The 17323-nt window shown below is 34.0% G+C and overlaps 1 protein-coding gene across 7 annotated transcripts in view; it reads left to right on the top strand.

The window, feature by feature from the left end:
• The window catches only part of LOC121384380 (nucleolysin TIA-1-like), a 172031-nt gene that overhangs the window by 23589 nt on the left and 131119 nt on the right, over positions 1-17323 (top strand). For all 7 annotated transcript variants that reach the window (XM_041514757.1, XM_041514756.1, XM_041514754.1 and 4 more), the window contains one exon: positions 2903-2998. In XM_041514757.1, coding sequence (XP_041370691.1) covers positions 2903-2998 — 96 coding nt within the window. The remainder of the gene's footprint in view (positions 1-2902; positions 2999-17323) is intronic.

Raw genomic sequence — 17323 nt, forward strand, 5'->3', positions numbered from 1 at the left:
TGGAACTTACTACAAGTTATTTATTTCTGAGCCGCTTGTTTTCTAAATTAAATAACAATAGTATATTTTTGTTATTTCCAAAACACTTATTTTTATTTTTACGTGAAACCAAATTAAATTTTTACAATTTAGCTAAATTTCCAGACCCTATGCTAATTCCGCACTCTACTCTTATTGGTTTAAAAAAATAATTCCACACCCTATGCTAATTCCGCACCCTACTTTTAATTGATTTTAGACAAATTTCCAGACCCTATGCTTATTCAGCCCCTATGTTTATTAGGCACTCGAGAGTAACCATTACGGCGTTGTTTTTCGCTATTAAACCCATTTTTTCACAAATAAAATTGCACTTTACTTACCGTTTATTATTTAGAATATACATTTCCATTCACCTGAAGTGTTTTTTAGTAATCCTGGTAATCCTGGTTTTTGTAATACCACAAAATGCTTTTTTCGTATTTCTTAAAAACGCACGCACGTTTGAGAAAAAAACGTTGAGCAGACAAGGTCTAATCTATTTTTAGACGGGATATTTCCATTTCAATGTCACAGACGTTGGTATACCACGTGACCGTTATCATTTTGGTTCGGTTTGTTTTCTCGTGCACGGTTCGCGCAATCAACATCAGATTTGTTGTTCATTTGTGAGATTTTTCTTCACAGTTCGTGAACATTTTCAGTAACAATAAAGTTCAGACAAGTAAGTGTCTCAATACAAAACGTTACAAACCCTTAAAACCAATAATTTTGCTAAGTCTTACGATATCTGGAGAGGGGATACAACCAGGACAGAACAGTTTGAACATGTCCAGGAGAGGTGAAAAGAACGCACCCCAAGTCTGTGCGCACTCTGTGAAATTTGTCGTGACGTAGGCATTGTTGTGCTTCGAGCGACATCTACCGGTGACATCAGAATACTAACTTTCAAAATTATTTCAAGCAATTGGGACATGGGGATTCCCATGGTATTTATCGATATAAAACCTGCTTTTTCACTCCATTTGATAAAAACGTGATCTAAGTGTGTTACAGGTTTGTAGATTAACCAAATTATAATTTATTTTCGCTGGATGGAACTAGGGTGTGCGGCTTTAATGGAAAAAAGTGAAAATGCCCCAAAAGTGTTTAGTATTATAATACCATGCCTTTCCCAATTTCCAGGGGAAACACTACGTTTACAGCAAACAGCAAATATGGGGTACATCTATAAACGAAAGACCTTTTCGAATGACCTCTTTGGCGAATTAATAATGAATTATATTCTCAAAATTTATCGTTAATTTGCAACTTGTAACTTGGCGAGCGACATCTTAAACCCTGCTAAAGGCTGTGACATACTCCCTTGTGTAATGGGGGGTGCGGGATGTAGCACAGTGGTAAAGCATTCGCTTGATGCACGGTTGGGCTATTTCTCGCTCCAGCCAGTGCACCACGACTGGTATATCAAAGGCCGTGGTATGTGCTATCCTGTTTGTGGGATGGTGCATATAAAAGATACCTTGCTGCTAATCGAAAAGAGTAACCCATGAAGTGGCAACACCAGGTTTCCTCTCAATATCTGTGTGATCCTTAACCATATGTCTGATGCCATATAGCCATAAATAAAATGTGTTTGGCAGTAGCAAGTTTCTCTCATATCTCTGCCTGTCTCTCTCTCTCTCTCTCTCTCTCTCTCTCTCTCTCTCTCTCTCTCTCTCTCCAAAGTCATTTGATTTTTGACCCTGTTTTGTATTGTTGTTGCTGGATTGTGGCACTTTAAAGATTACATTGATCAGTATTCAACTACTTAGAAACGAAGGTCAGATTTACTCAAGTACGACCAAATCCTAGTAAATGCTTTTACACCAAATTGCCTCATCAAATTAACTTAGCCAACTTGATGTAAAGCCTTGTCAATCATTTACATTTTAAAATTCAACGCACATGCAATGTGGCAGTCACCAATAGTGTGTTCAAAGCAACATTTTTTAATACATGCTTTTGTGCTTATCTTTTTCCAGTTCATGCATCATCTTAAAAGCACTCTTGACATCACAAATGTTCATCTGCCTGTGCAGTTGTTTGAAACCCAGTTAAGCCAGACCCAGAATTGACTACAAGGGCAGCAAATTTGCCATATTTTGATAGCATTTAAATTGAAACTTTTTTATGCAGACCCATTATGCACAAAATATAGATCACGTGCCTTCTATTACGGTGATTTTGAATCTAGCAACGGTTTATAAGAATCTTATAGTGATTTATTATCTTTTGAAACTGGCCATCATCAGTGGTTATAAATAAGAATTGAATTTATTTGTTTTCAATAACAATGAAATAAAAAAAATAAAGGACTCCTTTTTTAAGATACATATCTGACTATTTTGTTTGCTAAAGTAGAAATTTATTTTATTTTCCACTTCCTTCAACTTATTTTAGTTTTATTTTATTTTATTTATAGCTGTTCATGAACAAGAATTCATTTATAAAATATGTAATGTAATGTTTACTATGATATATGTAGACTATTCAATTTTTTTAAATGTAATTTTGACATATTTTGTGTTACAAACATACATGTAATATAATTTTTATGGATTATTTTTTTTATCTAACTCAAATAGGTGTAACACTTTGTTAGGTATTATATGAAATGTGTTCAGTTCTGTTCATATGAAATTGCTGACCTGTATGTTGTCTTTTTTCATTTAAGAAATATGTAATGTAATTTTTACTATGATATATTTTAGACTATTTGATTTTTTAAGATATAATTCTGACATATTTTGTGTTATAAACATATGTAATTTAATTTTTATTATCAGTTATTTTTTATTTAACTTGGTAAAACTGAAATATGTTCAGACTTTTGTTTATATGAAATTGCTGACTGTATGTTGTCTTTTCCCCTCTGTTTCAGCCTGGAAATGACCCATATGCCTTTGTTGAATTTTATGACCATCAATCTGCTGGGTCCGCGCTGGCGGCCATGAACAAGAGACACTGTATGGGAAAGGTAAGTCGGCAACAAATGTGTGCAATGTTATTTCATCTAGTACCACTGTGTCAAGTAGCCTTGTGCTAAAACTAGCATGACAATTTTTATGTAACTGGGATAGTCATAGACATTTGTCATCTCTCGTCTTCATTGTTCTCGTTAGCCCATTTAAGGAGAGTGAACCATCCTAGTACCGTGCTGGGGTGTCGTTAAACCATTCATTCATTCATTCCGTCCTAGCACATTTTCCCACTCCTTCAGGGCTAGCTCTGGGTGATCAGAATGATTTTTTTTGCCAAATTATCTAAAAAATGCAAAACATGGCTATTTTCTAACAAAATATCAATTATTACACTACTTTTTTTCATCAGATTAAGAAAAAAATTGACGATTGTTCTTAAAATTCACAATTTGCGAATTTGGCAAGTGACAGAACTAACCCTGCTCCTTTCACCCCCTTCCCCCCACCCTCCCTTACTAAATTGAAATGAAAGTTTCGTAACAAAATATCCTTAAATTCAAAGCAGATAAATTCAGCTTACGTGGATCAACTAGGCTGCATGTTGTGAATTGTAAATGTTGATTGACATGTTTTTTGTTCAATGAAACATGTACCAAATGAGACTAACAGAAATATCTGTTTTTATTGTGAATTGTTTGGGATGTAGGTTTGTGGTAAACAATGGTTAAAAACATTAGGTTCCAGTGGTAAAGTGCTTGCCTGACATGTGGTTGATCTAGGATGATCCCTATCAGTTGTGCCATTGGGCTATTTCTTGTCTAGCCAGTGGTTCATAGCTGGTATAGCAACGGCCATGGTATGTATTATCCAGTCTTTGGTGATGCATATAAAAGATCTCTCACTACTAATTGGGAAAACATTTCAACTGACTTGGCACAAGTCCCTTTTTCTCTGTGGTTCTTAACCATATACCCAACCATAATTAAAATTTGTTGACTGCATCATTAAAACATTTCTTCCTTCCATAGCATTAGCTCTCCTTTCATGTTCAGCTAACGAGAACATTGAATATTAAGTAAATTTATTATATCCAGTTTATACATGTATGTGCAGATTGCTCGAGGACAACTTTAACACCAGTATTGTGGTTACCTTGCAGAAGGGTAAGAGTATTAACAGTGATCAGTGCTTGTACTATCTGTCATCACATCAGATGGTTGATGGTTTTACTTGATCTATGTAAGGATCTGGCCTGGTGTTTATAAAGCTTTTAGACTCGAGACTCTAATATAGTCTAAGACAGTAACGTCATGGCAATGCCATACAAATTGTATGTGTGTGACATCATCTGAGATTGAGTCTGGACTCTTAAAAGTTTTATAAGCACGGGCCCTGGACAGAGATGTGGCAGACCCATGAGTCGTAATACAATGTTTATTTTGTGTCTTGTACACCTGTCCATATGATCAGTTCTGGAACAATCTCATTACAGAGATCAAAGCGTTACCTTTTTTATCTGTAATTCCTGATTTTTAATTGTCTGTACAGTGTTACCAGCATTTCCACTGTGAGTCGAAATTTTTAATATTCTTTGTCCAGAACTTGCAGTATGGTTTTGACTGATGCTTTGCATCCTTTCTAAATAAGTGCCGCCATTTTAGATCATTAAACAGATAATTTGTTTAGCTTCATACCATGTCATTATTGTGGTGCTATCTGTAAAAGATGGAAGAATTTACTATCGGCTACCAATGGATGTGTGAAAAAAAAGAAAAGTGAAAACAGCTTAGCATTTCTTGTTTGTAGTGTCATCTTTTGAAGTTACATTTACCAGATGCATTAATCAAAATAAGTATTTTAGTGTGTACTTGTTCCAATGCAATAATATGTATCACTTCATGATTTACAGTACCAGTAGTTCCTTTTGGTACATTTTGCCTGTTTGTCATTGAGACAGGAAAATTTTCTTTTCAGTATTCTTAGTACATTCAAATAAAAAATGTGTAGCTCTGTTTCTGATGTTTTACTTTTTATATCTTCACCTATTGGTTATCCCCACTTTTGGCTTTAAGACAGCCATATAATTTGAAGCCCTGCCAATATTTTTCATTTTAACCCATTTATGAGATTTTTATATGGATAAAAAAAGGTTTGAAATAGTTAGGTAATTTCTTTTTTTCAGCAATAAAAAAACATGTATTCTCTTTATTTGTTTTTTAATTTAATATTTTTTTTATTTAACACTTAAAATGATGATCCAGTCTTGTTTTGTATTCTTGTTACCATGACTTTATTTTGATGTGTGCATTCTTCTGTGGTAGTTAACTTTAATTGTGTAGATCTCAGGACAAAATTTGGGAAGGTTTAGGTGGTAGCAATGCTTGTTTCATTTTGAGATATCTTAACTGTGAAACAATCTTATTGCCGAGTTCATGTTTTCTGAATAGTCTTTCGCCAAGAACAAAACCAAAACGTGTTGAATACTTTCCTGAAGTGATGCTTGGCGAGCAGTCAGTTGAATTTTCTTGCAAATTTTTCTAAATTATACTGATGAAAAGAAATAAGGGAAAACATCGAATTGTAAACCAAATTTAATTCACTACTAACATAGTAATGTCTGTATTTGATACCAAGTTGTAATGTGGGATTGAATGTCTGTAGTGTTGAATGTGCTGCCTATATGTTCCCAGTCAACTTCTGACAGTATCAATTCATTTTTGATGCAGTCATTATTTCTTGTTGCTATCTGTGTGATCCTTTATTTCTTTCCATCAGTATATTTTATGGCAAGGCTATGAACTGGCCACTCTCTAACTTTCCAGGAGTGTGGAATGAAGCAGGAGTGATCACTCGTGTGTTTTCTGGTCAAGACAGAACCTGACAGTTCCATCATGAAAATGTTAAAACACTTCTATTGGTTTACGGCATTTTCTGTTTACTGTGGGAACCAATTGGAGGCTGACAGTGCACACATTCACTGTCATTATTATCAGCAGTTCGTATGCAAAGATTTCATATCTTCAGGGACCAGTCTGTCGGCAAGCACTGAAGTGCCATACCTAGGGAAATAACATCAGCAAAATGGTTATTTCTTGAAACTCAACTGTGTGCTGACATAGCAGACAATATAGACTAGTAAATTGCACAGGGCTTCTCTTTGGATATAACGCTTTAAATGTGTTCACAATGGTTATATATTTAAGGCTTTCCAAACCCTTTACCCCCAACCAAAATTTTGGTGATTTCTGTGCATTATATTTTAGGACATATCAGGGATTACACTGAAAAGAAGTTTACTTGGTCAATTTTCATAATATATGTAGAGCATTTCCAAGAAAATGATTTTAAAAGTAGCTAATTTAAAGAATATTTTGGTATTCTAATACTAAATGTTGTAGCCACGTTGTATAAATACATTATCAGTTGGCTAATTTGGCAATGGGCAGGGTGATCTCAGAAGGGAACCCCATGCTACTCAAAAGTTAAAATGGTTTTGTATAAAATGTTTAGTAAAGTTTTAAAATGCTCAATAAACTAATAAGTTTGATTACCAAGATTATATACAGTGATGTGGAGAAGTTGTTAATACTTGCCTTAATAGTTATAACTTCTGTTTACTTGTTGAAGAATGTTTATACAGTACATCGACATGTTACTAAATGTTGACAGAAAAGATTTAGTTTATTGACAAGTTGACAATATCACAGTATATTAAGCAGGGTTTCTGCCAGAGGGTAAAATGGGTATGGCACCATTACCAAATTTTTATTTTTTAAGTTGACCTTTTGACAAAAATAATTACTCTTTATCATCACTGTATACTTTTCTTAAACCTAATCCTAAACCTAACCCATTTTCTTTATTGGGGAGGCCCCTATTACCCACTATTCATTCAGCACACCCATTGTAAATATTCAATTTCATAGTGCCATACCCAAAAATTTCTTTCTGGCAGAAACACTGTTAAGTAATATATGGAAAAATTCTTCATAGACTGAGTCATCATAATATTGTAAATTGATATTAACAGATGCATGCTTATAGTGTAGACTTAGTATTGATTCACATGAAATTGGAATTTAAACAAAAATTATTAAAATGATAAAAATTATTTTTAATGTTTCAAATATGAAATACACATTCATATATTAAAAAAAATATATCATCCGAGATGTATTCATTTAAGGATCAGACATTATTGGCTATTTTAACATTTGGTCTAGATAATGTGAGAAAATCACCTGCCAACACATAGGTTACTGCTACTGATGAATAGCAATGTGGGATCTTTTATATACACATCACAACCTTTTATGTACTGTGAAATCATTTATTTTCGTGGTTTTGCTGGAAAAAAAAGGACATTTCCTCAAGTACTTATAGAGATTTGTAGAGTGAAAAGATATTATTATAAAGTTTACATATATTTTTGTCGTATTAAATTCATTGACTGGCAGTTAATACATTAGCCCAAAAATTATTAAAAAACTTGCTGTGACCAGTCCTGCAACTTAGGGTGATCAAACAGTGCCATATTTAGTAGACTTCATGGATCTCTGTAACATTGTTTGGTGGATGCTTAAATTAGATTTAAATCAAGTAGATGGACACACGTGTTACTTCAGGGCAGATGAAAATCATGTTACATTTAACCTTAAAAAGGCTTTGTCTTCATAATTAGCTGTAACTAAAATAATTGTTGTTTTTCTCAACCTCAAATTGGTTTGTACCACCTGTATTTAATATTAAATTTATAGCATATTTTAACATCGGTTTAAATACATCAGAAGTATTACGCACAGATAGTTGAAATATTAAAATACAATTTCCTGCTGTGAAACTGAAGCTATTTAATTGTAATTCAGCTCTCTGGTACTTAGTCCAATGGAGTTACCTCCCCTTGCATATGTTTGTGGTTCAAAATTGGTTTATGTGGTGAAAATCAATGATGGGTAAATCCAGTCATTGATGAAATGAGATCAAAGAAGCTTGGTTAGTCCGAGCTGCACGCATGAACTGAGCCAATTTGTTGATTCTCTTCTAATCGGAAATACGCTCGGCATCGAACTGCAAAAAGCAGCTGAGACATTTTTGGACCGAAGCATCTCTTTCCATAGAGAAAATCTTGACGTATAGAGTTTGTAAGATGACCTAGCTCCACTTGTAGGTTTTGAAAAGACTTCCTAGGCCCAGGAAAACTGGTATTGACTTTGGCTGTGCAAAAACATTAAGCATGTGTTGAGAAGAGAAACCTTTTATCCTCGACTGGACGAGAGGAGAACGGCGACTGTTAGAATATGTTTGCTTATGCCAGCGATGAAAAACATCTTTCTGGAAAACAATCAATTTGACAGTAATGTTGCTGCAAGGATAAATTTGTAGAATCTTGTCCGACATGCCCCATTTCCCACTTGCCATGCTAAAGCCGATTACATTAATGCTATCACTGAAAACAGAACTGCTGTCAGGCTTTGAGTCATAAAAAATATGTTTTTTTAAACTTCTCTTTCTGTAATTAAATCATCTTGAGCAGATGATCGATAAATATTAGATAAAACATTTTTTGCTTCTGCGTAGCATCTGTTCAACATTTCTGTCGGGAACAATAAGGAAGTTTATTTAACAGACAAAATTATATATTGTACTATTAAGGAACATACACTTAACCGTACGTACAGTACAATCTTTGTTGAGCAACCATGTAAAGGACTATTAAAAATAGACCTTTGATGAGAGCCGGGTTATTTAATACGGATTACTTTGTAGTATATTAAATCCTTTGGTAAAATAATATTATGACAGGTGGTTATAAAAAGAGGTTAGGTTTTTTTTTTAGCAAATCTTAACTATTTGCATACATTATAGTGAAAATATTGTTTCTTTATTAAAGGGATGCTCGTGCAAGGCTTTTGGACATTCAACAATATATAATACACATTATTGTTTAATATCAACAAGTATAATCATATAGTTAATTAATAAAACGGTTAAATGTGACAGCTATTATATATAATGGACGCAGCCATTTTGTACCATCCCAGAGCCAGTGGTTACGTAATACGTATCACGTCAGGAATCAAGTCTTAGAACTGAAGAAACAAAACGTACCTGATTTTTGGGGATGCATTGCAATGTTCTGTAATAGTGTCCATCCCAGTAAGCCAGTAATAAGTACATGTTATTTTTCAATATAAAATAAGCCACCATTGTCAAAGTGTGGAAATAACTATTATGTTTTGTCCATAAATTAACCCACGTACTGAAATAATAATCAGAGTGTTTTCTTAGTTAATTGGTATTTTCTTTCTGTGGCCTGTAACTGTGGTTCCTGATGGCAGGTGTATATTTAGACAGTCTCCAGTCAATATGTCTAGACACACTAAAAATATGTGCCTCTTTTCTTAAGATAATAGGGTATTGTGTGACACCCCTAAAATCGTAATGGACATTGTCAGCCGTCCTGCTTTATTACTGTAAATAATTCTGTAAAACCCTTGGGCTATTCTTATCGATTAGCAGCAAGGGATCTTTTATATGCACCATCCCATAGACAGGATAGCACATACTACAGCCTTTGATGTACCAGTCGTGGTGCACTGGCTGGAGCGAAAAATAGCCCAATGGGCCCACTGACAGGGATCGATCCCAAACCGACCGCACATCAAGCGAGCGTTTTATCACTGGGCTACGTCTCGCCCCTGACTAGCACCAGATGCCACAAAAATTAAACAAAATAGCTGCCCCCAGTTTCCAGGAATAATCATAGGTTTTTTTTATTAACTCTAAAGTTACGCATTTTTCATTTGTTAAAGTGTCAGCATGTGTTGGTGTTCTGGGTATGCATCTTTTCAACACATAAAGCTCTTGTTTGAGTTGACTGTCCCTTTAAAGATATAACTAATGCTGAAAATAAGTTTATATACAGCTTTAATAGATTTTTGTTTTCATTGCTATCACTGAAAACTGTCGGCTACCTTTTATGGAGTATACAGGTCTCATCAGCATTGTTTGACATATTCAGTAAACTCCGTAAATGCATCAGAAAACATCCCAATCCCATCCTTAAAGTGGCAGAATTCAACCTGTAAAAATGGACACCAATTTGGTTAATCTACAAACCTGTAACATGTTTGGATAAAGTGAAAATAAAGTGAAACAAGTCTGTGACGATAAAATGAGAAAATGCCCTTTAAGAAATAGACTAGAGCACATCTTCATAATTGTTACTTTTTAGAGGTACGAGCTTTTTTAAAAATACGAAACATGCATTCTGCAGAATTTGAAACACCATGATGACATCTATGGAAATGAATAATCTAGACAATAAAATTAAGCAATGTCTAATTTCAATTCTCAAAAACGGCTTTAAATGTAAAAAATATGCCATATGTTTAAAAAGCTAGGGTCTGTCACTTAATTATTTGTATTGGCCAATGTGATTGGTGATAACAGCCAATATGAAATAGTAAAATATATACACAAGGATGGAGCTTTAAAATATTACTTATTGATTGAGAATAAGTGGATTACTAAAGCCAATGCAAAGGTTTAAAAAAAATGTTTTAATATATTTTTTAAATTTTGTTATGAATCAAAATATGAATTTCTATATTAACATTTATATACTGATGGAGAGAAATAAGGGAACACCTATAAATCATAACAGCAAGTATTGACTGCAAACAGGACCCTTCATCCATAGTAAAGTTTGTTTCGTTTAACAACACCACTTGAGCACATTGATAAATTAATCATCAGCTATTGGATGTCAAACATTTGGGAATTCTGACTCATCAAAATAGAGGAAACCTGCTTCATTTTCTTAATGCAGTAAGGGATCTTTTATATGCACTTTCCCACAGACGGGAAAGCACATACCACTGCCTTTGACCAGTTGTGGTGCACTGGTTGGAACAAGAAAAAACCCAGTCGGTTGTACGGATCCATTGAGGTGGTTCGATCCTGCGATGCAAGCACCTTATTGTCAAGCAAGCACTCAACCGACTGAGATAAATCACACCCCCTTATCCATAGAGAGTAAGTTAACTATGTTATTGATGGCCAATCCATCGGGACTAACATTCAATCCCACATTATATTACATTTCTGTAGTTTACATCCCCACCTTCCAACTTGCCAAATTCTGAACAAATATATAGAGGATATTTCATTTTTTTTGTCAAATATGATTTACATCTCATCGAGTGAAGTTTGCAGTCATATCTCACGAGTCACACAAACTTCACGAGATGAGATATAAATCATATTTGACAAAAAACATAAAATTTTCTATTTATTATATAACTTTGGGCAATTTACCTTTATTTTTAAAATGCCAGCAGGAAAATAAATAGTTCCGGCTTTCTTACAGTGAAGATAACACTTTCTGTAGTGAAAATAACACATTTTAGAGTGAAATAGTGAAATTTTCACTCTAAAATGTGTTATCGTCACTGGGTGACTGATAACACTTTTTATTTCACGGATATTTCAAGATATTTCACTAAATGTTATATAATAATGGTTGTTATTTTTGTTCTTTATAAATTAAAACATGTTTTGTTATTGGGTGACATACTTTTTTCCAAATATTTTTATTTTTAATGTTAAAACACATGATGTTGAGGTAGATAAATTGACCTGTGTTAACGGCCAACTGAGTTACAGTGTCAATTTCTAATATTACCTTGATGCTCATTTGGCATATGTACGATTGTAAGTTCACGTCCCAATAACGTGTGAACGTGACAGAAAACTTAACTCGTCAAGGTATATTGTTTGTCTCATTTAGTTGCACAGAGTTTTGGTTTGTTGCCGATATAAGTAATTTTGGTATTTGTAATGGATGAAGTAAGCTAATTGATCACAACTCTCAAAGGGTGGTGATTTGATGATGCATTGTTTTAATTCTCTATAGTCCATCCCATCCTCATATAAAAATGTTGTTGAGTTTTTTTTGTAAATAATTTTTTGATTTTACATAAAAAGAAATGTAAAAGTGTTTTAGAAATAACAAAAATATACTATTTTTTTTGTGCAGTTTAGAAAACAATCAGCTCAGAAATAAATAACTTGTAGTAAATCCAATAATATGAAAGAAGGCGTTCCTGTGCAGGGTTTCTGCCAGAGGGTAAAATGGGTATGGCTCCATACCAACATTTTTTTGGCAGATTTTATTTTTTAAAGCTGACCTTTGGACAAAATTAGTTACTCTTATCATTACTGTATGCTTTTCTTAACACTAACCTTAAACGTAACCCATTTTCTTTCTGGGACCACCCCCCCCCCCCCCCCCCCCCCCCCCCCCCCCCCCACCTCCATACTTCCAGTTGACTGTGATTACATTCATTTGCATAGCACCATACCCCAAAAATTCTTTTTGTCAGAAACACAGCCGTGGGACAGACTATTTGTTCACAATTTATTTTCTTACAAATAGAAATGTAGAAATAGCACTATTGCAAAGGAATATATTGGTAATTGTGTGTACTTAAAATTTATGTATTTTATGGTTTACAAACAAAAAAAATTCCTTACATCTCTCAAGTAAAGAATGAATTTTTTGTTAATCTACAAACACATTTGGATTGTTTATGTAATGGATACTTTGTGATGTTGAAACAGGAAAATGCCCTTTAAAAAAAGATTAGACCTCATCTCTGTGACCATTGCATCAGAGGTACATCTGTTTTTAAAAATATGAAAAAAGCATTTTGTGGTTATAGAAACAACAGGATGACCAGAAACACTTTGAATGTGTGGAAATGGATAATCTAAACGATAAACGGGCTGGACGTATCCCAGTGGTAAAATGCTCACTTGATGCACGGTTGGTTTGGAATTGATCCTCGTTGGTAGGCCTATTGGTCTCTCTCTCGTTCCAGCCAGTGCACCACGACTGGTATATCAAAGGCTGTAGCATGTTGTATGCTGTCGGTGATGGTGCATATAAAAGATACCTTGCTACTAATGAAAAAATTTAGAGGTTTCTTGTCTAAAACTACTGGTAAAATTTACCAAATGTTTGACATTTAATAGCCGATGATTAATAAATCAGTGTGCTCTAGTGGTATCGTTAAAACAAAATAAATTTTAACTTTCATCAAAACAATAAAATCTAAGTTCTGTCTGATTTCAATGATCAAAAACAGCTCTTAATAGTGGAAGATATGCCGTAGTGTTTACAAACTAGGACACTGCATGTGCAACATCACTGATATTAAAGGCAGTGATAGTACATATGAAAGATAATCTGCTGCTAATCAACAGGAAGAGCTCATATGTTGCAGCAATAGATTCGTGTTCCCAAATTAACAATGTTGTTTGTCCAATACCTTGTTACCTGTTACCTGGGACTAGTAAACCCACTAATTACAACTATACGTGTGTTATCACAGCCGACTGCATAAAATAGTCATGGCATTTAAGCTTCTTGCAATTGGGTTGTAACAGCTGCTGTCCTGTAGTCTTTTGTTAATTGCGATAAGCATAATTATAATAATGATAATATTTGAATGTGCAATTCATTGTTAATGTAATGAGTACTTTGTTCAATTGCTATCAGTGGCAGATGTTTGGCTGTCTTTTGTGTGGGGTTTTATGGTTCTTTTTGTGTGCCATTTTATTCCTGAATGTTGGGTTGTAACAACACTTGTCCTTTAGCAGTGTTAGTATTTGTTACAAAAACTTGTAAATTCTATGAAAAATATTAGGTTGGTGGTGGAGATGACTAGCTAGAGATGACATTGATTTAAGTTACTTTTAGAAGAATTTAAGTTACTTTTAGAAGACTTGAATCTAAGTCTCAAACTTGTAGTCTGTATTCGCCATGAGCAAAATCAAGGCGAGCTGAAGATCACTCTCCTTAAATTGGTGCTAGGCGAGCTGAAAGTCACTCCTTAAATTGGTGCTAGGCGAGCAATTACATGGAGTTTAAAATTTTTTTTTTTTTATTGCAAGGCGATCAATTTACAGCTCGCCTAAAACTTTTCAGGTGATTGTGGAGGAGAGTAGGAGCTATCAATCATCTTTCCTGGCGAAGACTCTGTAGGGGTGGGTGGGAAGTTTAATGGTAGAGAGGGAGTCTATTTTCTCCATTTTGACCATTTGTCTCCATCCCCTTCCAAAAAAAATAAAATGTATTACATTATACCCACAAAGCAAAATAAAAACACTATTATCGGCCTATATTCTGATATTTATTAATGAACATTCTATTATCATGTTATATTCTGATATTTACTAGTGAACATTATATTATCTTGTTATATTCTGATATTTACTACATTGTATTATCATTCGATATTCTGATATTTACTAGAGAACATTGTATTATCGTGCTATATTCTGATATTTATTAATGAACATTGTATTATCGTGCTATATTCTGTTTCATTGTTAACTGAGAATCAGACCGCTGCTACAGACCACACTTGATAAAAAAAAAATGACCTCTGCTCCAATTAATGACTTGATGGAGTGGCAATCGTTAGAGCTCTTCTAGCACGGGAGGAAGCAAATTTCTCACTAGAAGAAATAAATGCTCTTCAGCGTAGTATATTTTCATCATCAATGATTATTCACTGCAAATAAAATACTGTGGGCCTCTGCATTGGCATCTTCAATGAACGTACTATCACCATGACCAAATATCTATTTCTCCCATCCCATGTTAAGTGTGGTCCCTTTGGCAGAGCTAAGTACATGTTTTACACATGATAAAATATTTTCATTCTGCAGGAAGAAATTTGTATGATTTACGCATACACTGAATAATGACTTCCACACAACTACTAGTAATTATCAAGTTTGTGATGAATTAGCTTTTCAGATTCTGGCTTTATTTTATGATCACGGTTGTTTGTTTGGCTTGTTGGTCCATTAATATTGCCACCAAAGTCAATGACTCCCCGGCAGTGTGACACTTTGAACACAGGCTGCTGTGGCGTTACAGAACCAATAAATACTTAATTGGATGGGAATGTATTAAGAATAGCTTTGTAGATGACACAATGGTGTGTGATGAACGTCTAAAATATGAATATGCAGTTGCCAGGTCTGTCATTTGTGTTAGACTCACTTCTTTGATCACGTTAATTGTTAATGCACATCAATACGTGTATCTCACAGTTGGGCTTTTTTCACTGATGTTTTATATAGAAGAAAAATACAAAACATGAACATTTTATATGTTTTGAAAGCTATATAATTTATATCTATTACTATTTAAAAATTTAAGGATTGTCTGTTATTTCTTTTACGTTCATTGTGGTGTGAAAACAAGAATTCATCCGCAAACTCTGTGAATCGACGAAACTTGATGCACCTTAGGTCTAGGTTCGATCCTTGTCAGTGGGCCCTTTGGGATTTTTCGTTTCTGCCAGTGCTCAACAACTAGTGTGACAAATGCCGTGGTATATACTATCCTGTCTGCAGGATGATGCATATAAAAGATCCCTTGCTGCTAATCAGAAAAAAGAATATCGCATGGAGTAGGTTTCCTCTCATTATCTGTGTGGTCCTTAGCCATATGTCTGATGCCGATATAACCGTAGATAAAATGTTTTGAGTGGTGCATCATTAAATAAACTATTTCTTTCTTACTGTTTTTTTTTTTTCTCTCTTTCTTCGTCTCTCAACCTAACTGTTACCTATTAACATAAATGTTAATGATCAATCAGGTTGTGTTTTGTTCTTAATGGTAGATATCCATTAAATATTTACCATGCAGGAGTATCAATTACCTATTTATGCCAGCCATCAATATGTTTGTGTCCTCCACTTGTTTATGAATATTAAGAGTCTGTACGGCACTCTGTCAACATTGACAACACACCCTCCGGGCATTTCACACTAGAGTAATCTTTTCACTTCCTCATTCATCGCAAGACAACACTTAGTTGGCCTTAATGATTTTTTCTCGAGCATTCACAGGATCCCATAAATCTTTTTATCTTTAACCTTTCTGTTGCTGATTATACAACACACTAGATTTGAATGGTGATTAGTTCCCTCGGGATATGGTTTGCGACCCACCTTGTTTCAGACACTTTTAAGGGCCCAACGTGTTCCAAGCACATTTAAGGGCCCAACTTGTTCCAGGCACAAATAAAAGCCTAACTTGTACCAAACATTTTTAAGGCCCAACTTGTATTAGTCACTTTTAATAGCACACCTTGTTCCAGGCACATGTAAGGGTCCAAAGTTGTAGCATACACTGTATTTTAAAGGGCCCAACTTATATCAAACAGTTTTAAGGGTTCAAATTGCATTTGGGAGTTTTAAGACCAGGAGATCAATTTGTATCAAGGCCAGAAAGAAAACATAGTTTTGGGTGGAGCTAAAAATATTTATCCCATTACAAAAACGGTTTATGTGTGTTTTAACCAGGTTTTGAAGTACAGGTTCTAGGTGGGTTTTTAAAAATCTCTGGAAAGTATTTTAATCGTACTCAGTTTTTCAATAGAGGATTTAGATACACTTGAATATCATGTTGCCTGCAAGCTCTTTCTTTTGTTAAAAATCAAATTTCAAATAAAGACTTACACCTGCTGTTAATTAAGGTTAACTTTAACACAGTGGAGAAAAGTAAATACAATGTATGAAGTACATGTTCCCAAATAGTATAATAAGAGCAATATGAGTATATTTGAAAGATTCAGTTTTCATAAAAAGTCTATTTTAAAAAACAGACACTCTTAATTGTTTTAATGCAATAACGTCTGTGCAGTTAGACAACTGGATTCATTTGATACTGTGCAAATTAAATCTTTAGTCTATTTTTATATGTATTTAAGACAGCATTAAAGATGAGGTATCTTTAAACAAGTTATTCAAAATATTTTTGTTTACAGTTTCAGAATAAATAACAGTTGTGTTTGCTTTTGATTTTGAACAGTGGTTCTATTAATGTATTATAAATAGCACCGTAGAAATTGTAGATCTTTAATTCAGTTAATTTGTATTTATTAAATTTTTTACAAATGCATTTGGCAGCCATTTTGTTTAATTGGCATTGGAAATATTACCAATTAATAATTTACAAAAATTTACAAAGTAGAGAGAAACAAAGAAAATTGCCTTGAATAAAACACACTCGAAAACATGTTGGCAATAGTGTGGGTAGGGTGGTGGTGGTGGGTGGGTGATAGTGGTTCATGATGAACTGATTTTATTTTAAATTAATTTTAGTGCATTTTTGACATATTATAATCACCAAAGGTTCTGTTAATCTTCAAAGGAAATTTATTAATAATTCAAATGGAATTGCCTTCTAGAACATTAAAATAGTTGTTTTTATTACTTAAAATTGGACATGATCCTTCAGATCACACCTAAACTGTTATCTTCGATGTTGACTAGTATTTATTATTCACTTACAT

The sequence above is a fragment of the Gigantopelta aegis genome, chromosome 10 (genome assembly GCF_016097555.1).
Source record: "Gigantopelta aegis isolate Gae_Host chromosome 10, Gae_host_genome, whole genome shotgun sequence".
In the NCBI taxonomy this organism is placed as follows: domain Eukaryota; kingdom Metazoa; phylum Mollusca; class Gastropoda; order Neomphalida; family Peltospiridae; genus Gigantopelta; species Gigantopelta aegis.